A 20,309-nucleotide genomic window follows, 5' to 3' on the forward strand; every position below is an offset into this window, starting at 1 on the left:
AAATTTTGCCTCAACACTGTGTTGTTAATATGTCTGCTTTTACCGTGAGATCTGCCGATTTGAGATTTAATAGCTCATGCTTGTACCAAGCCTTTCTGGTGGGATCACGATGCCTTTGAGCATGTAGTTGTTATTAATTCTTTTTAGTGATAAGCAGGCTATGTTACAGAAAGCAAAATTAATTTCTTAAAGTCCCATGCATTCCTAGGGCAAAGCTGGAGATGGTTTATTTAATCCTCAGATCAGAAAATAAAATTCCTAGTTAAGAATCCTGTTTAATCCTGGTAAACCTTAACCAGCCATCAGCAGGTCATTCCACAAGTAATTGTGTTACAGATCGTTTTTGTTACTTTTGACACACAGTTAAATGACACATTCATTTTGCTATATACCTTTTTCAGATTTAACAAATATGTTGGTTAAAAAAAAGTGAGAGCAGTTAAACCAGAATTTGGAGTTGAGGATGGGAAAAGTAGTAGTTTTCTCTTTTTAACTCTGGCTTCTAAACATATACAGCACTAAGCAGGATACGTAAGTAGATGTTTTGAGAGGAAATATTTGTAGCGGGGAGAATGGGTTTGTGGAAGTTTATAGGACAACACCTTGAGCAAGGAGTTATTATAGAAGGCTTGTCAGGCAGCACCCCTAAAATAGATGTATAGACTTTTTATTCTGCAAGGATGGTGAGAAATAAGAATAAACTATTAGGCTGGATAGCTTTGAAAGCTGTAAATTTATATTTGTGGCTCACACACTTTGGAATTCTAGCACCTTGGAAGGGTCAGGTGGGCAGATCACTTGAGCTCAGGAGTTTGAGAACAACCTGGGCAACGTGGCAAAACCCCGTCTCTACAGAAATTACACAAATTAGCCAGGCTTTGTGGCCCTAGCCTGTAGTTGCAGCTACTTGGGAGGCTGAGGTGGGAGGATTGCTTGAGTTTGGGAGGCAGAGGCTGCACTGAGCCCAGATTGTGCCAGTGTACTCTAGCCTGGGTGACAGAGCAAAGCCCTGTCTCAAAAAATAAATAAGTAAATAAATAATACAAAATAAAATAAAGAAATGTTTGACCTCCAGGTTCGTTGTCGACAAGAGCCTTAGCGTTGAAGGGGATTTCAGAGATTATTTAGTCAGCCACCAGCATTTGATAAATGAGGAAATCAGTATTCCAAAAATGTTACATGAATTCCCCAACATCATCCAGTTGAGTTTTAGAGCTAGATTTGCCTCTTTTTTACAAATAGTATTAACTAACCTATCATCCTGCTGAACTTCCTGATTTATACTTTCCAAGAGAAATAATATGCTTCTTTTTTTCCTAAAGATCTCCAAAGATGAAAATTTTATAATCTTCCCTAGCAGTACAGTTCTTTTTATTAAAATTCAGAAGTTTGTAGTCTTTACAAACAGTAACCACAAGACCACTAATATTATTAGTGTTTTGTTTTGTTTTGTTTCTTTGAGATGGAGTCTCACCCTGTCACCAGGCTGGAGTGCAGTGGCGTGATCTCGGCTTACTGCAACCTTCCCCTCCCATGTTCAAGCAATTCTCCTGCCTCAGCCTCCCGAGTAGCTGGGACTACAGGCGCGCGCCACCACGCCCGGCTAATTTTTGTATTTTTAATAGAGATGGGGTTTCACCATGTGTGCCAGGATGGTCTTGATCTCCTGACCTCATGATCCGCCTGCCTCAGCCTCCCAAAGTGCTGGGATTACAGGCGTGAGCCACCGCACCTGGCCTATTAGTCTTTTTTTTTTTTTTTTTTAAATGAAGTGCCACCAAAATATGTTAAAAGCACGTCACAGAAATGTTCTTGGGAAGATCATAATGTTTCCCATTTAAAAGGCTGGGCTTTTTATATTATTGCATTTAACCCTCATAATAGGATTAGGAGATACATTTGCCCTGAGCTAAGTCACTGACCCAAGATTATGTCATTGACTTCAGAGCTGGTCAGTGGCACAGATCAAATGTAGATCCAGGCTGCTGTAATTTTAGGTCCCATGCTTATATTACACCAAAAATGCCCATCTTCTGGAAAAAGGAATTCTCTATAGCAGGCTGTTATGAAGGACTGACAATCTTAAGTCTATTGAGTCACAATTGAGAATTTCTTTCCCTGTTTTTTCTGCAACATCATCCATACCAGTACTGTCCAGTAGAAATATAATGCAAGTCACATACATAACTTAAATTTTTCCAGTGGCCTTTAAAAGTAAAGAAACAGGTAAAAATTAATTTTAATGTTTAAAAATAACATATTTAACCTGGCATATCTAAAATAATATTTCAACATGCAATCAGTATACAAAATTACTGAGATATTTCACGTTCTCTTTTTGTATCGAGTCTTTAAAATCTGGTGCGTATTTTATACTTACAGCACGTCTCAATTTGGAGTCGTCACATTTCAGGTGCTCAGTAGCCGTGTGTGGCTTGTGGCCACCTTATTGGACAGTAGAGGTCTCAGCATGTATTAATTTTTACTGATGTTTTAAAGACATGGTTCTTTTGTAGAAGACCATAAGAAGTCATTGGTACCAAAAACATACTTTTATTTTCCTTTTCCCTCACAACTGTACTTTTGTTTCTCAGAGTGTGTTCTTTCATCCTCTAGTCTTTGTACTAGAGCTGAAATGGGAGCAGCTTATTGTACTAAATAAAAGTCATCTGCTGATGCCTAGTTCACATTTGAAATGAGTGGGATTTGAGAAGGAATCTCTGGTTACTCTGTGAAAGACAACAAGTTCTTGATTGCTTTTCTCTCTTATCAGTTCCAATTTCAAATGCAGAATTTTGTTCACATTTAAATATATGCAGTGTATGACGGACTTACCTTTTGAGAGTAGTTATTAAGCAGAACTGTATCTGAGGTGAACCACTGCAGCAGCTTTTCTAAAGGAGCTCTGCTGCCCGCTCCTTCCCCATTTAAATAATCTGCTGTCAACATTTTTTGTGTAGCTTCTTATTTCAGCCTCTTAACAGCAAAATTGGTTTTCCTAGGCTTTCTTATTGTTCTGCCTGGTATGCGGTAGGAAGACTGACTGCTACTTTCTCTGTTGTTTTCTTAGAAGAGTTAGGCAACAAATAGCCTAAACACAATACAGGCTAAAAATGCTTTCAGAGTTTCCAGTGGAAATATATGATCTAGGAACACAAAAGCCTGTCAAAATTATCAAAATATTTCTTCAATGTCTATTATGTCACTGTATGTAGAACACCATACAGTGTTCAAGTTGGTTGGTTAGACAAGACCTATTCGTTAAACAGCAATCCACATGACAAGGTGACTACAGTGTCCCTCCCAATGCGAAGGCAGCACAGCATGATGGTTGAGAGCCAGCTTTGGGGGTGGACAGTTTTGCATCCCAGTTCTCCACCTTACCAGCCATATCACTTTAGCTGTTACTGCATCTCAGTCTCTTTACCTACACGCCATAATAACTCCGGCCTCCTGGTGTTCATGTAACATTCAAATGAAATGGCATATGCCAAGCACCGTTCCTGGTTTATAGGGACACTCGTCATTGTCATCTTAGGGTAGACTAGGCAGCATACTAGGGTGAGTAGTAGATACAGTGCGTTTTGTCATTTGAGGAAGGCTTGATGGAGTTAAGTGGGACTTGAGGCCAGCTTTGAAGACAAATGGATGGGCAAATGCAAAATTAGTCATGGAATTGACTTCAGAAAGAAAAATTACAATTCTTTTATCTAGAATTGCAATGCCTGTGGTTATTTAATGAGATCTCTGTCCTCAGCCTCACTGAACATAGAGAATTTGACCAAACAGAGTGGTTTCATTAAGGCCATATATTAATCTGTTCTCTCTTTATTACTTCACAGTCTGCATCAACAGATCATAGAACTCATATTTAGAAATTAGTCTGACTAATTTTATTTCTTAAAATTAAACTTAGTCTGACTAAGTTTATTTCAGGGTTAGGAGAGAGAAAGTTTTAAAGGGAGAAAAGTTGTGAATGGAAATCATAATAATAAAATTAAATTTTTCTTGATTTACAGATAATCATCTTTGAAAGTTTACTCAACTCTGTGTTGAAACTAGAATCAATTTTTTAAATCCTTAGGGGGGTTATGTCTTCCACTTTGCAGATGAACCTCGCCTGCTGTATTCAATGTAATTTCCCTACTTAACACCAATTAGGAGAAAGGACAGTTTGGATTAGTGAATAATACACATGGGCTTTTTTTTTTTTTTTTTTTTTGTAATGGCTTTACTGAGATATAATTCACATACCATACAATTTACAAGCAATTTTTACAACAAGATAAAATAAGAGAACTAACATTTTAGGAGACTCTATATTATGTGTCAGGCACTTTATTATCCTCATACTGGCTTTACAAAATACACATCATTAACCCTATTTTCCAGGTGAGGAGATTAAAGCTACCGGAGGTTAGGTAACCTTCCCAAGATCACCCATGCGATGAGTGGTAATGCGCTGGGCTGTGCTCTGGTTTTTCTGGGGCCATTACCCATGTACTTTACTTTATTCCATGCCACACTGAGATTCCACACTAACCACTAATGAATTGTTTCCAAGAAGAGATCCTGTAGGAGTTTGCTTTAATAAATCGGTCAGTCTTCTCAGTATGGCATTTGATAAAGTTCTGTAGCTTGGCAGTAAAACTCTTTAGCTTGATTATTTAAGACCCTCTAGGACCTAATACCACCTTTTTAGTGCTTACCTCTCCTGTTCTCTTCCTCTGCTCATCCTCTTTCAATGTCTGGACACACTCGCCTAGTGAGTGCACCCCAGATATTTCTGTCCTGTCCTTGGTCTTCATTCATTTTCTATATTCCATCTGGAATGCCTCTACCACCATCTGAGCTTCGGCTAACAATTTTAGTTCCCATTATAAACAGTCTTCTCAGAATCCTTCCCTTTGGTTTTACTCCTGTTTTCCAATGCCATTTTGTTTATCCTGCTACATTATATTTATCGGATACCTCTTTGTATCATCATTATTCATGCAACTGTCTTACATTTGCTAGTAGACTATTCATCCCTCAGTGAGAACACTTGCTTTTTTATGCCCCAGAGTACCTTGATGCATAGTAAGCCCTTGGTGATTATTTTTCAGAATAAATAGTTACATCCTAATTTGTAACCAGTGCAACTTGTATGAAATGTACATGTCCTTAAAAATTAAGTAAACACACCTTCTGTTAATTCACTCAGAAAACCTTCTCTTAATGAATTTGAGAATCTAAAATTTTCAACCCAGGAAAAATAGTCTTTTTTAAATTATGAAATGAATGGAATGTAAGTTAATGATATTTTACAGTGACTTGTAAAATGAAAATGTACGAGGAACATATATGAAGGTTTCTCATTAGAAGATGCTAATAAACCAGTTACTAGATACTGATTTTAGTCAGCTTCAGGGATAAGGGTTCATTCATGTATTCACCCAACAAATGTTTATTGAACTTCTACCATGTGCCAAATAGTGTTCTAGGTGCTGGGGGTACACTAGTAAATGAGACAACAATCTCTGCTTTCATTAGCTTACATCCTAGGAGAAAGAAACTTGATAGGAAGCATAATAAATAGGTAAATTACATAGTATAGTACAGTATGAGTGCTATGAAGAAAACAGGGTAAGAGGGGCAGGGAATACCTGTGAGGTGTGGGTTGTAATTAAATGGGTGATCAAAGTAGGCCTCATTGAGATAGAGGCATTTGAACAAACACTCGAAGGAGGTCAAAGAGTGAGCCATTTGAATATCTGGAGGAAGAGCATACAGGCAGAAGAAGCCACCAAGGCAAAGCACATGTGGTATATGCTAAAGGAAGAGCGAGGCCAGTGTGGCTGGAGCAGAGTGAGCGTGGGAGAGTGTCGTCAGAGAGGTAATGGGAGCAGATCCAGACAATGCAAGACTTCTAGATAGGCCTTGTGAAGACGGGAGCTTTTACTCTGAGAAAAAGAGTTCAGAGGGAGTCACTGGAAGGTTCGAAGCAGAGGAGCAACATAATCTGACTTACATTGTTAGGGTCACTTTAGCTTCTGTGTTGAAAATAGGCTGAATTTCCTACTGGATGGAAGCAGGAAGGCCAGTTAGGAGGCTCCATGGTAATGTGTTGGAGTCAAGGTGGCAGTAAGGGAGAGATTTGGGGTCTATATTGAAGGTATAGCCAATAGGATTGGATGGTAGGGGTGTGTGAAAAAGTGAGGTGTCAAGGAGACTGGGCGATGCAGTTGCCATTAACTGAGATGGAGTCTGTAGGAAGAGCAGGAGTCAGTTCTGGACATGCTGAGTTCAAAATGCCTGTTACACTTCCAAGTGGAGATGTTGAGTAGACAGATGGATGTATGAATGGGGCAGGGGGATCCCTGAAGGAGGAGGTATAAAGGTGGGAGTCATTAACATACAGACAGTACTTGATGTCACAAGAGAGGATCAGATAATTACTAAGAGGCAAAATATAGATGAGAAAAGGATTGAGCCGTGAGCAGTCCCACCCTGAGAGTCTGGGGAGTTGAGAATGACCCAACAAAGAATATTGAGAAGTAATGAGGAAGGAAGGAAATCAAGTAATCAGGGAGGCAAATAAACAATGTATTTTCCAGGAGGAAGGAGCAGTCAAGTGTGCCAAGTAGTACTTTAGGTCAAGAAAGATGAAGACTGAGAATTGGTCATTGGATTTAGCAACATGACTATCGCTGGTGATCATCGAGCAGTTTTGGTAGAGTGTTGGGGATGAAAGCCTAAATGGAGTGGGTTCAGGAGATAAGAGGAGGAGTGGAGTTGGAGATACAAAGTAGAAGGGGTTCTTTCAAGGAATTTCAAGGAACAAAGATATGGGGTAATGGCTGGAGGGAGAAGCGAAGCTGAGAGGAGATATTTTTAAGGTGGGAGAAATAATGGTTTGTTTGATTGCAGGTAGGAAGAATGATCCTGTACAGTGGAAAATTGATGTAGGAGAAAGGAGAATCACAAAGCTATGTTGTTGAGCAAGAGGGGATGGATTTATTTAGGAAGCAGAGAGATTGGCCTTACGAGTGTGGACAGTTCATCCAGAACAACAGGTGGGAAGGCATAGTATCTAGGTGCATTTGCTGGGAGATGGGTAAATGTGGTGATGGAAGTCTATCAAAATTTGCCTCTGACTGTTTCGATTTTTCCATTGTAGTAGGCAGCAAGGTCATTTTTCAGCTGTGAGTGAGGATGAGTGGGGACATACAGGGAGTTTGAAGAAAAAGGGGAACGCATAGAATGGCATATAGGAAAGAGAAAAAGTGAATGGACTGGGGAAATACAGTGATTGCTGAGGAACGTGAATTGAAAGTGAGATCAGGTAGCATTGTGGAGTTTTTCTCTGGCCATGTTCAGTGGCATGGGCAGTGCTGACTAGGTGGAGAATTAGATTTAACTAAGGTTGTAATCGTGCCAAGTGAGTACGAACAATTCATGAGGGCAGAGGAAGTTGGGGTAAAAGGAAAGGAGTGACTGTAATAACTGATTATAGAATTTATGTTGGGCAAGGAAGGCAGACAGACATCATGGGGATGAAGGACAGAGAAAATTGGTAGATCATTAGACTGTAGGTCCTCCTGCAGGGGTTTACAGATTCTGGGTGTAGTGTAGTACAAGAGAGAGTGAGCTGGAAAGTGGAAGAGTCGTCCAAGAGTAGGGTGCATGAAATCAAGATTATGGAGGGTTTGTGGTGATTGGTAATGACAGAGACCAGGCTAGATCTCATGAGAGTGAGAGGTCAAGATGAGGAGTTCAAAGAACTATGAGGCCAAGGTGTTGGAAGGATCTTTGAAGCCAGTGAAGGATTATCTAATCAGCAGAAAGTGTGTATTTGCAGACTTAGCACAAAGTTGAGCTAAATATTTAACAGCATATGGTGATTGCTCTCTAGAAGCTTAAAGATTACGATGTTTAATTATAGGGCAGAGTAAATATTCAGTTGTGTATGTTCTATACAACATGCTGAAACTAAACTGAATGAATTATGTAAATATCTTTTTATAATTTAGTAAGAAGTCATTGACACGTATCTATAAATAAAAACAATCCTTATTCCACAAAAGAATCAGACTCATTCTTCGTAATTATAGTTCCATCTGTTTCACCATTACAAACAATAACATGAGTCAGGTATGGTGGCACATGCCTGTAATCCCAGCTACTCGGGAGGCTGAGATGGGAGGATCACTCGAATCCAGGAGTTTGAGGTTAGCCTGGACAACATGGTGGGACCCTGTCTCTTAAAAACACCAACAAAAATTAAGATCCCCTCCCAGCCATTTGTATTCAAGTTTGTAAAAAAAAAAAAAAAAAAAAAAAATTAAAAAAAAAATCAAGAGAGCAAACTAACAACACTTAGTGAAACTTTAGAAACTTTGTTAACCGACTCCAGAGATTCCACGACATCTCTTGCCCACATCTTTGGCAGGTGAATGCCTGCTGCATGAGTAGGCTCTTTGCTGTAGCACGTCTGCTCCCCCATTTGAATAGTATACTTACCAAGAATCAGTTGTGTTTGTTCTTGAACTTGTTTGGGCCACTGGACTTACTATAATTATGTATGTTAATTAAAATAGGACATACACCAATGAAATGTGAAGGAAGAGAGATGCTTTTCTGTGACCTAAGTCAGGAAAGACATATATATGTCAAATTAGGTGGGAATAAGGGAGCTGTAAAGTATTTGGGGGACAGTTTTAATCTAGAAGGCTTTGGCACTGAGAGTGTTTTACAAGTTCCTGCTCTTCTTTAAAAAATGAAAGCTATAAGTGGTAGATGCATTTAGGTGTGATTTGCTTATGAACTCCAGTCAGCTAACCTAGAAAAGAAAAAGTTGTGGTCCTGCATCAGAAATCAGTGTATTCATGTACATTTTTGTTTTAAGTTAAAATAATGTTTCGAGTATGTATGTATCATTTTTAATGATTGCCCCCTTAACTGACTTTTTCCACTGACTACCAATCCAGATGAGAAGGCACTTATTTATGATATTTAATTTAGTAGCCAAAATATATTTAGTATTTAAGGGTTTTTTTTTTTTTTTGGTTTGTTTTAAAAATTGTGCTTGTTTTATTTATCAAGTCCCATCTTATTATTCCAAAAAAATTTTCAGGTAGCATCTGGATAGTAGATTTAATCAATAGATCTTTTAAGCTAAAAATTTTATAAATAAAGCCATTGAAATTATTTAATTTTTTTCTCAGTCCATTTTGCGTTTAAAATATTTTACTAGCTGCATATAGTAGCTCATGCCTCTAATCCAAGCACTTTGGGAGGCCAAGGTAGGAGGATCGCTTGAGGCTGTAAATTTGAGAGCAGCCTGGGCTATATAGCGAGACCATGTCTCTACAAAAAAATGTTTAAAAGTTTGCGGGGAGCAGTGGCACATGCCTGTAGTTCCAGCTCCTCAGGAGTCTGAGGCAGGTGGATCACTTACCCCAGGAGGTCAATAATTGAACCCACATCAAAGGGTGGTTGTAAGAATTAAATGAGACAGTCCATTTAAATGCTTAATACAGTAACTGGCACATTGTAGGCATTCATTAAATGTTAGATATCATTTTCTTAATCAGTACTATGTGTCATTGTATAATTAATAGGTCTCTAACAAAGGTGCTCAATAAATATTTCTTGACTTAATATAGGTTGTCATTTCTTTAAAATGTAGGCTATTAAGGTTACTTGTCAGAAGTGTACATCGTTGTATTCTTTCTATGGAAAATCAATTTTGACAGTCCTTATTGACTTGCAACATGTTTTCTCTTAGAATTTCCTGTTGTCTTTTGATAGTGTACAGTATATAACACTATTAGAGTCACCTCATTTCTCAGAAACTTCTGTAATATCTTCATTATTGAATTGAGTGGATAGGGATATTACTAATTCCTTTACTTTTAATTTAACATATCTGTAGTACCATTGGTGGAAAGGACTATTGGTGAGAAAGTCCTCAAAGGCTGATTTAACTCCAGTGACCCACTTCTGTTCTTACATGGGTGATCTTGAATCAGTTTCTGCACCCTGTTGTTGATCAGATAGTACTAGATAAACTCAGCTTGGGTTCACACATAGAAAAACAAATGTAACCTTTGCTACATGCACAAAAGTTTAAAGGTTGTAGTAAATACCATTAAGATCTAGTAGCCTGATTGTTAACCTAACAGAAGCATGAGACCATCAGAAGACTTGGGCTCTGGCATAGCTGAAGGGTGTTGGCCAATCTAAGAAATCCACCTAGTTCCAAAAGCTGTTTATTGACATTGTCATCTCAGAGATGAGATGGTTGCATACACAATCTGGATTTATGCTGTCCACTTTGTTTGTTTGTTTGTTTGAGACGGAGTTTTGCTCTTGTTGCCCAGGCTGGAGTGTAATGGCGCGATCTCAGCTCACCACAACCTCCGCCTTCTGAGTTCAAGCGATTCTTCTGCCTCAACCTTCCCAAGTAGCTGGGATTACAGACATGCGCCACCACACCTGGATAATTTTGTAGTTTTAGTAGAGACAGGGTTTCTCCATGTTGGTCAGGCTGGTTTCGAACTCCCAACCTCAGGTGATCCGCCTGCCTCGGCCTCCCAAAGTGCTGGGATTACAGGCATGACCCACCGCGCCTGGCCGCTGTTCACCTTTTATGTAAAATAAAGTACATTTATTGTGCCAAATGTAGTAAATGAAGAGATTAGGGAACTGGCATGTTTCGGAAGGGTAATATAGGAAGAAAATTGCCAATTTTCTTTCAGGTAGTTGGAAAAGATTTGTAGAAAAGGTAATATTCCAAGAGAAGGAAGAAATGACCAAGATTGCTTAGACTAAGATAATTATTCCAGGCTTGGAACATCTCCTGAGAGTCAGCAGCGGGATGACTAAATGAAGCGGGTTTGTGTGGGCTTGCCTGCTAAATGGTGGATGGATGTCAGTTGAACAGATTCGTTTTGAGTGCAACTCTATAGCTGGGCTAAAGGTGCGAAAATAAGACTCGGTCCAAGATCTCATTCACTACTTCATTACATAACGGGAGACGAGAATTATCTGTTAACGATAACACACTGTGCTAGGTGCTTAATTAATGGTGTGAACAAAGTACTTTGGAAGGACAGAGAACTGAATGGTTAATTATGCATCAGTGGGAAAGAGTTCATAGATGAGGTTAAACGAAGTAGGAAAAGTGGAAAGAGTTCTTCCAGAAGGAGGACAGGGCCTTCTAAGCACAGGAACAGTGTGAACAGAGGGTGGGTATACATTTGACGTTGGGGGTGCTATATGGGACAGGAGCAGGACATGAGACTCAAGGAAATGAAAAGAATGTGGATAAAGCACCCAGCCTGGGGTTAATCATAACAAAGATTCCTCTAGTTGTTCAGAACATGGTTTGGAGAGAAAACCACTGCAAACTTCAAGAGCTCCTGGTGGCTTTTTTGGTTATCTTGGCTACTGAGCAGTGAATGGGTATAGAGAGGAGAGGATCAATGGAAGAGGTTATTCTAAAAGGATTTGGCAGCCATTTGGATGAGGGTCATGGGGAAGAGAAAGGAGCCCCATTTTATTTTCAAGCTCAGCTGGCTGGGTCGATGTTATTACCCTAAACCAATTTGGGGATTACAGAGAGAGGAGGCAGGAGTTGGGGGCAGAAAAGGGAGAAAGAGAATATGTTTAGTTTCTGACAGTTTAAATGTGAAGGGCCTGTGGAACATCCTGATAGCCAGTAGGTAGCTGGAGATACGGGTTGGAAATTTAAGAGGAGACACACACACACATGCCATCAGCATGTAGAACTGGTAATTAAGGCTATAGAAATAAGTGCAGCCTTCAAAGAGAGTATTTAGAGTGAGAAGAATGACTAGAACTGTATCTTAGAGAACCAGCATGTTCTGTGTGGGAAGAAAATGTTGTGTGTCCATATATTCTAAAATCATATAAACTGTTGTTTTCTTTTGTATTCTTTGTTCCACTTCTCTCTCTAGTAATGAAGATAATAGAGACTTGACTATATAAATGATGTGTGGGCTTCAAGCGTACTGTTTTAAATAGCCTTTGTTGTCCTTAAATTTATTTTTCTTTAAACTTGTCTCTAGATGTCATTTTGCTGGGTTTTTGGACTTCACTGATCTGAATGAATTGTATTTCAAGGAAACTGGGCATTTTTATCATCGGATTAAACTTCACTCTTTCAGAATGATCATGTTTACTATATTATTAGTCACTTTAACTGCTCTTTCTCTCCATAGGAGCTGATGCAGCAGAATGGGATTGGTTATGTGTTAAATGCCAGCAATACCTGTCCAAAGCCTGACTTTATCCTTGAGTCTCATTTCCTGCGTGTGCCTGTGAATGACAGCTTTTGTGAGAAAATTTTGCCGTGGTTGGACAAATCAGTAGATTTCATTGGTAAGTAGCTCAAATAATACTACAGGTCCTGTGGGTGATCGTCTCGTGTAGGTGAACCCCCCTAAGCCCCCCTTTTTTTCTTTAGAGAAAAGGAGCCTATTTCAGAGATTTCAAAAGTCTGAAAACAGCACGTGGTGCAATTTACTCATCTAGTGGTCAAGGTGACGTGTGTGTCACACTGTCCCTAAGGACTGGCCTTGTGACATTCTAGCTAACATTTAATACCACCAAGGTTAAGCTTCACAGGATCTGTAATTATACATTTGCAAGTGTTTCAAAATCAGTTAAGCTTTTAGGGTTAAATTCTTCCCCCAACTTTTTCAAATCCTATACAAGCCTTTGGGAAACTTTGGTAATATTCCCTGTTGCCTTGTTGCTGTGTTTTTCACAGAGAAAAGTCAAATCTTGTGAAAACAAATCCCATTACATTTAAGTCTTTATGTCAGTGTTTCTGAGCTGGGGTCCGCATCATTTCAGCTATTATTTGATCTAACAGAATTTCGACACACACACATTCTCATTTCATCATTTTCCTGGCAGTGGTCTTGACAGGATCTCATCTGTGCCATACTTTGTTCTGCTTCCTGGGCCTGTTCAGTTCTGGAGCTTCTCTGGCCCCTGGGTACTGTTGAGGCATTTTGCTGCCACAGGATCAGATCTGCTGGTGGTGACTTGGTGATGTGTATTTGGAATGTGGCTTTAGTGGACAGTGGCTGAGCAGAGGAGAAACACTGCTAGCTCCTGAGCAACACAGCACAGTGTGTGACTCTTGATGTTCCATGTAAGAAATTTTTTTCCCCCAGTTACGTAAGTTTGAGCACCCTAATCCATAATTAAATACTCTGAATTGGTTACCATAATTAAAAATAAAAGAACCAGTTATTTTAAAAAAGTGGAATTGGCCGGGCGCAGTGGGTCACACCTGTAATCCCAGCACTTTGGGAGGCCGAGGCTGGCAGATCACCTGAGGTCAGGAGTTTGAGACCAGCCTGGTCAACATATAGTGAAACCCCACCTCTACTAAAAATACAAAATTAGCTGGGTGTAGTGGCACATGCCTGTAGTCCCAGCTACTTGGGAAGCTGAGGCAGGAGAATCGCTTGAATCCAGGAGGCGGAGGTTGCAATGAGCCAAGATCGCGCCACTGCACTCCAGCCTGGGCAACAGAGTGAGACTCTATCTCAAAAAAACCAAAAAAAAACCCAAAAAAAAACAAACCCCCACAAGTTAACACACACCCTCCCATTGTACTTCTAAAAAACATTCAGCAAATCATTCAGGTTTTGCCTCTTTAAAAAATAACAATTGGCTGGGCGCAGTGGCTTACGCCTGTAATCCCAGCACTTTGGGAGGCCGAGATGGGGGGATCACCTGAGGTTGCTGGAGTTTGCGACAGCCTGGCCAACACATTTGTACTAAAAATATAAAAATTAGTCGGGTGTGGTGGCGGGCACCTGTAATCCCAGCTACTTGGGAGGCTGAGGCAGGAGAATCTCTTGAACCTGGGATGTGGATGTTGCAGTGAGCCGAGAACACACCATTGCACTCCAGCCTTGGCAACAGAGTGAGACTTTGTCTCAAAAAAATAAAAAAAAATAATAAATTATGGTTAATGTTCCCAATTGCACGTCACATTTATCCAGAGACATTGGCTCTAATTTCAGCTAAAAATCAGATTTCAAAATCTATCTAGAAGAGAACATGATTTTCTTAAGTCATGACAATGTGTGGGCTTTAGGAGACAAAGTTTAATAGAAAAGAGTTAGAAGAGAATAGTGAATATGAATAACTTTCCTCCCAACTTATCTTCTCCTTTCTTGGGAGATATTGGGGTTGTCATGCCACTTTCATTCATACAAAATAACTTTAACTACTTTGCAACTTGGTTAAGCACATACACACAAAATACATATTATAATTTATTTGTAATATCTGCAAATACTTATCAGTATTTCATTTGCTTGGTTCTATTAGAGCCATCATCCTTATCCCACCCAAGTAATTCAAGGCAAAATCTCCAGGCCACTTTTTGAATTCAGCCCATATTCACTACAATTGCTAAGTCTTCTCCTCTGTGGGGTTTTAAGCCATGGTTAGTGATAGCATGTCATTTGAAGATATACCCCCTTAATGACTTACAGGCTCATAGGGATTTTTTCTTTTTTGTTGTTGTTATTTAGATTAGATTTTGGTAAGTCTCCAGGTTGGTTGGAAGGACTCAGGTATGTGTTTTGTCTTTTAGTTAATGTGCCAGTAACAGGGTTTGCCCGTTTGTGCTATGGGATACTCATGAGGTGCCCCCAACCCCAGCTGGCTATGTATACAGCCTCTTGCTTCCTCTTCACTGTCTCCTGGGCTCTTGCTCCAGCTCTCTCATGCCAAACTCGTGACTGCATGGACACAACATAGGGTGGTGATTAGGACCATGTATCTTGGAGGCAAACTGTATTTGAGTCCTGCCTACCCTGGTTATATTAGTGAAGTGATTTGAGTAAGTTACTTCAAACTTTGGTGCACTTCAGTTTCTTGATCTGGAAACTGAAGATAATATACCTACCTTATAGGGATATTGTGAGGATTAAAATAGATAATGTAAAATGAAAAAAAAAGTAAACCAAAAAGAGAAAATAAAAATAAGTAAAATAGATAATGTTATGTGCATTGAACACCTTGTAAAGTACCGGACTCATAATTGGCTGTTAATATTTTAAAAATTGTTACCTGAAGTTCCTCCTTTTTTCTGTCCTTTGAGCTGGACTCTGCAACCCCTCTTAGTATTACTTCCTTCTTTTTAGCTTTTGTAACTTCTCACCCTCACTGCATCTTTGCCCTTTTCATTTGCAGTTCTCTCTCCCCTTTCTTAACCTAAATTTTAGCCTTAATTGCGGTAATGGCTACCTGCTTGTTTCCAGCTTTCATCATCATTGCCTTCTCGTTCTTTATTCAGGAACCTGAAGAGGCTTCTTAGTTTTCTACATTAAAAAGGTAGCCTTGGCCAGGTGCAGCATATGTAATCACAGCACTTTGGGAAGCGGAGGCGAGAGGATTGCTTGAGGCCAGGAGTTTGACACCAGCCTAGTCAACATAGCAAGATCCTGTCTCTACAAAAAATGTTTAAAAATTAGCCAGGCATGGTGGTGTGCACCTGTAGTCCTAGCTGGGAGGCTGAGGCAAGAGGATCGCTTGAGCCTAGGAGTTCACGGTTACAGTGAGCTATGTTTGCACCATGGCACTCCAGCCTGGATGAACAGAGAGAGACCCTGTCTGAAAAAAGAAATGTAGCCCTTAGCCTAACATTCCCACCACCCTCAAACACCTGCTTCCCACCTTTGAAGCCTTCTCTCTGGTTTCTTCTCCAAGGCAGGCTGTTTTCGAATGAGCACTTTGCTCAGTCCCACCGCAGGGCTTTCTTGCACACATTTCCCTTCTCCTCTCTGCCAGTTTTGTGTGTACTAATTCCTTTGCTTGAAGACACAGTTTAGGGCTCATGTCTCCCAAGATGCGTGCTGATGAACTTCAACTCCAGTATAATCACTTGTTTTTTTCATTTTTAAAAGACGTCATCAAAAGAGTTGTGGTTATAAAAACAGTTGTAAGCACACTGCAGAAAATTTGAAAAACAGAGAAAAGGAAACCTATAACCTCAACATCGTAACGCATGTTACTGTCATCGTTTCATTTCCTTCCAGCCTTCTTTTTTTATTAAAATCTCTTTTGAAAATATGTATCAGCCAGTATCAGCTGGATGCCTACCATGTGCCTAGTGTTCAATCTTTTGGGGGATTGTTAGAAGCAAGCAAGATCCTTCTAGGTCCTTATAATCTAGGTTTTGAGATAACTATTAAAATTAGAGAGTATTGTCAACGTTAAAAAACAAAAACCCACACTCCTTCCACTAAGGATTGAAGCAGTTTTCAATAATAGGTTAGAACCAAAAGATACACATATTCTCACAACATACACGTTAAAATGGGATAAAGGAGCAATAATCAAGTAATAAGGGGCTAGGAAATGTACAGTAACTGACAAAAAGTCTGAATTGCTGCTACTTATTGAAATTGAGTAGAAACCTTAGCTTTGAGCTTCTTAGCAGCAGGGCAGAAAGGGAAGGAAACACTGAGAGTAACGTGGGGTAAACGATAGCTGAGAAGGAAGGGGACGCTGGAGGCACAGGAAGGCATGAGACTGTGTACACGAGTTTATATGTTCTTACTTGTATAGCATGCAATTCTTTGAGTGTTGCTTGGTATTCATTTGTTATTGTTTTATTGTGTTTGGTTTCCCTATCTAGAAGGGAAGCTGTTTGCTGCTTAATTATTCATATACTACCCAAAACCTCTATGTTGCGTTATATATGATGAATAATTATGTTATATATAATAATCATTACACTAGAAACTTATATTTATAGCATAGGCAGTGAGATTGAATAGCTTTGTATTATTCAGCTGCCAAAGCAAGATTCTTTGCATATCCGTTAATCGTAAGAATTTTAACACAAGGTTCCGTAGCCTTGTGGTAGTTGTCTACCAAGAATGAAAAGGGGAGAATTCAGCCTCATGACTGAGCACACATGTAATTATTTAGAATTGAGGCAGTCATGGAACTGGCCAGAATGTTAGTAGCTTCCAGGCTGTGTGGAATAACCTCGTCCCCTGCCACATGTACATATTGTTAAGCCCCTCAGCAGTGAGAGGTGGCAGCACTGCTTGAATTTCCCTGGTTCTTTGCTTCTAACAAAGTGTCCATGAGTCCTTCCACCATGTTGTGGGGAATTGAGATAATGCAATAAGACAATAACTCCTGGGTAGCAAGGAAGGGATAAAAGTTCTCTTGGATCTCATTAAAGTGACCTGCTAAACCTGATTCATAGCATATACAAGGTTTTCTTCTAAAACTCAGTAAATAAATTTGAGCCATTTTATGACATACAGAAAAGTTGCCTAAAGAAAAATAGGGAGGCCACGGGCAGTGGCTCACTCCTGTAATCTCAGCACTTTGGGAGGCTGAGGTGGACGGATCACTTGAGGCCAGGAGTTAGAGACCAGCCTGCCCAACATGGTGAAACCCCGACTCTACTAAAAATACAAAAATTAGCGAGGCATGGTGGTGCACACCTGTAATCCCAGCTACTCTGGAGGCTAAGGCAGGAGAATCACTTGAATCCGGGAGGCAGAGATTGCAATGAGCCGACATCGCACCACTGCACTCCAGCCTGGGCGACACAGCAAGACTCTGTCTGAAAATAGTAATAATAATTTAAAAAAATGTAATTATATCGCTTCGGGAATCAGGGAAAAATTTGAAGTGTCAGACAACAGGAATATATTAAATATTACCCATATCTTAGGGGAAAATACTAACATAAGTCAGGAAACCCGAGTTAGTAGTAGCTTGCTTATTAATGAATTGCTTATTAACAGTTTTGGACCCCAGTTGTCCTGCATGTCAATGGTGAGGGAATTATCTTCCCCTGCCTCCTCAAAAGAATATTGCAGGGATAAATATGATGTATACAGATGGGATTTGCGTAGAGGTTTTCAGGTGGAAGACACTGAGTAAGTAAATGGAAACAAGAATTCACTGCTGAACAAAATAGTTAGTAGTGACCTTTCTTGCATTTGACTCATACAGAGAAAGCAAAAGCCTCCAATGGATGTGTCCTAGTGCACTGTTTAGCTGGGATCTCCCGCTCCGCCACCATCGCTATCGCCTACATCATGAAGAGGATGGACATGTCTTTAGATGAAGCTTACAGGTGAGGGCAGGAAAATGTCTTCCGTGATTGGCCTTTCATTTGACCTGAAACATAAAGAATTATGAGGATGGGTAACTAAATTAAAGCAGATGATAATTATTTTAGTCACACTTTTTATAGGTTACTGTGGATTTCTTAATGGGCTTGTGAAGACTGGAAAAGATGCTGTTTTACTATTTAGCATTAATTCTGCCCTCACGTGTCAAAATCATCCTCAGCCACTTTTTATGTTTAAGGAACAACAGATCCAAGCAGAGATCTCTATCCTGTTAAATGAGTTTTTTGCTTTCCCTAAATGCAAAAGTATCCTTTGTTTTAATTTGCATATGAGGGGGGAAAGCTCTAATAGAATGCGCACTGCAGAATCTCTATTCTGCTTCAAACTTTGGATTGCTGGGAAGAAAAAGCCTATTACATGCAAATATGAACCAGATTAACTGTCAGACTCCATTCTTCAGTAAAATTTCCTACATTCTAGAGTCAGCCAGGTTGTGTGTGTGTGTGATTTTGACTGGGTTGCCTCCAGTCTCTGATTAATCTGATTCCCCTGCATGTCTCGTTGGGTAGAGATGGTTCATTTTTATCTGATAAGGAATAAAAAATATAGAGACTCATGGAGCAGGCCTGATTTAACAGTTGGATTTTTTTTTCCCTCAAATTGCAAAGTTTGGAAAACAGAAATGAGTTGCCCAAACAGCTTCCCATGTTAAGTCAGGAGCCTGGAGGACATGGGCCCTCTGGTCATCTGCACGAGCTCTCATGCTGCCTGTTCAGACCTCCCTGAGGTCCTCCTGCTCAAGGCACCCTTATATCACGTTATGAAGTCTCATTATGAGCAGCCTACATTTATACTTGTTATTCTTGAGCCAGTTATTTCTATTTTTGTGAATTTGCTTTAGGTTACTTGATTTCCATGTTGTTTTTTTTTTCTTGTTCCTTATTCAAATGCAAATTTTCAGTGTAGTTCTACTCCTCCATCACCTGAAAAGTATCCATGAGGTGCAGGGGCTGCTGAAGAATTTGTCTGTCATCTCTGAGTCTTTATTTCCTCCATGAAACATGAAAGCCTTCTAGTATTAGTTTTGATCCTTTGATGAGTCTTTTTTTACCACAGTGATTACAAAAATGGACCCAGATATTTGACCAGCCTGGTTTTGAATCCGGCACCATCAGTTAGTAGCTGTGTGATTTTGGGCAAGTCACTTAAGGATTTTGTGGAGCTGGATGATGGGGATAATGACACCCACCGGATACAGGGTAGTTCTGAGGATGAAATGATGATTCGGTGCATAAGCACAGTGCTTAGCACACAGAGACCACTGTGTCTTGGTTATTGTGTCACGTTGACTATTAAAAGAAGTGTTGCTTTGATACTTTGATCATCTACCATCTTCTTTTTGTCATTAAATTTAAAATGTGAACTGTCTTGAGAAGTGACTCGTGACTTTAAAAGGGGATGACAATGGAAATTGAAGAAGGAGAGTGGCTGTTATACTGTACTTTTGATGGTAGCACTGGTGTGTGTGTGTGTGTGTCAGGGGTGTCCTTGGTGGTGAATAAATAATCATCTCTTGGCCAGGCGGGGTGGCTCACACCTGTAGTCCCAGCACTTTGGGGGGCCAAGGTGGGAGAATCACTTGAGCCCAGGAGTTCAAGACCAGCCTGGGCAATACAGTGAGACCCTTTCTCTACAAAACAAACTTTAAAAATTAAAATTAGCCAAGCGTGTAGTCCTGTAATCCCACCTACTCAGGAGGCTGAGGTGAGAGGACTGCATGTGCCTAGGAATTCGAGGCTGCAGTGAGCTATGATTGTGCCACTGCACTCCAGCCTGGGCCACAGAACAAGTCCCTGTCTCTTAAAAAAGACCACCACCAACAAAACCCCATATCATCTCTTATCAGCTGCATTGGGAGCCCTGGGCCCTTGAAAATAAGGAGGCAAAAACTAGAGGCTTTGGGGCCCGGCTGCCTCTTTCTGGCGTGCTCTAGGGATGTGTGCAAAGCTTCCCCAGTGCCTAGGGACCTTGCATTCTCCACCTTGAGGCATCTCCCTGAACTTTTAAACCAATCATCTTCCAAAGTTTTTGAGGTCTGCCTGATAATTCCCTATCTCATTTATTCACTTAATATTCTTAAGATAAAGTGTAGTTGTAAAATTTGGG

General features: G+C 40.0%; 2 protein-coding genes across 8 annotated transcripts in view; one reads left to right on the plus strand and one right to left on the minus strand.

Annotated features, from left to right (window-relative positions):
- The window catches only part of DUSP16 (dual specificity phosphatase 16), an 88,962-nt gene that overhangs the window by 64,857 nt on the left and 3,796 nt on the right, over nt 1–20,309 (plus strand). For all 7 annotated transcript variants that reach the window (XM_055280591.2, XM_063639650.1, XM_055280594.2 and 4 more), the window contains 2 exons: nt 12,228–12,387; nt 18,022–18,145. In XM_055280591.2, the coding sequence (XP_055136566.2) occupies nt 12,228–12,387; nt 18,022–18,145 (284 nt within the window). The remainder of the gene's footprint in view (nt 1–12,227; nt 12,388–18,021; nt 18,146–20,309) is intronic.
- Nucleotides 14,116–20,309, minus strand: part of BORCS5 (BLOC-1 related complex subunit 5) — a 131,051-nt gene continuing 124,857 nt past the window's right edge. Inside the window, exon 3 of the transcript XR_010120865.1 lies at nt 14,116–18,189. The gene's annotated coding sequence lies outside the window, so the exon portion shown is untranslated. The remainder of the gene's footprint in view (nt 18,190–20,309) is intronic.

Source organism: Symphalangus syndactylus, chromosome 5, assembly GCF_028878055.3.
Source record: "Symphalangus syndactylus isolate Jambi chromosome 5, NHGRI_mSymSyn1-v2.1_pri, whole genome shotgun sequence".
NCBI classification, from domain to species: Eukaryota; Metazoa; Chordata; class Mammalia; order Primates; family Hylobatidae; genus Symphalangus; species Symphalangus syndactylus.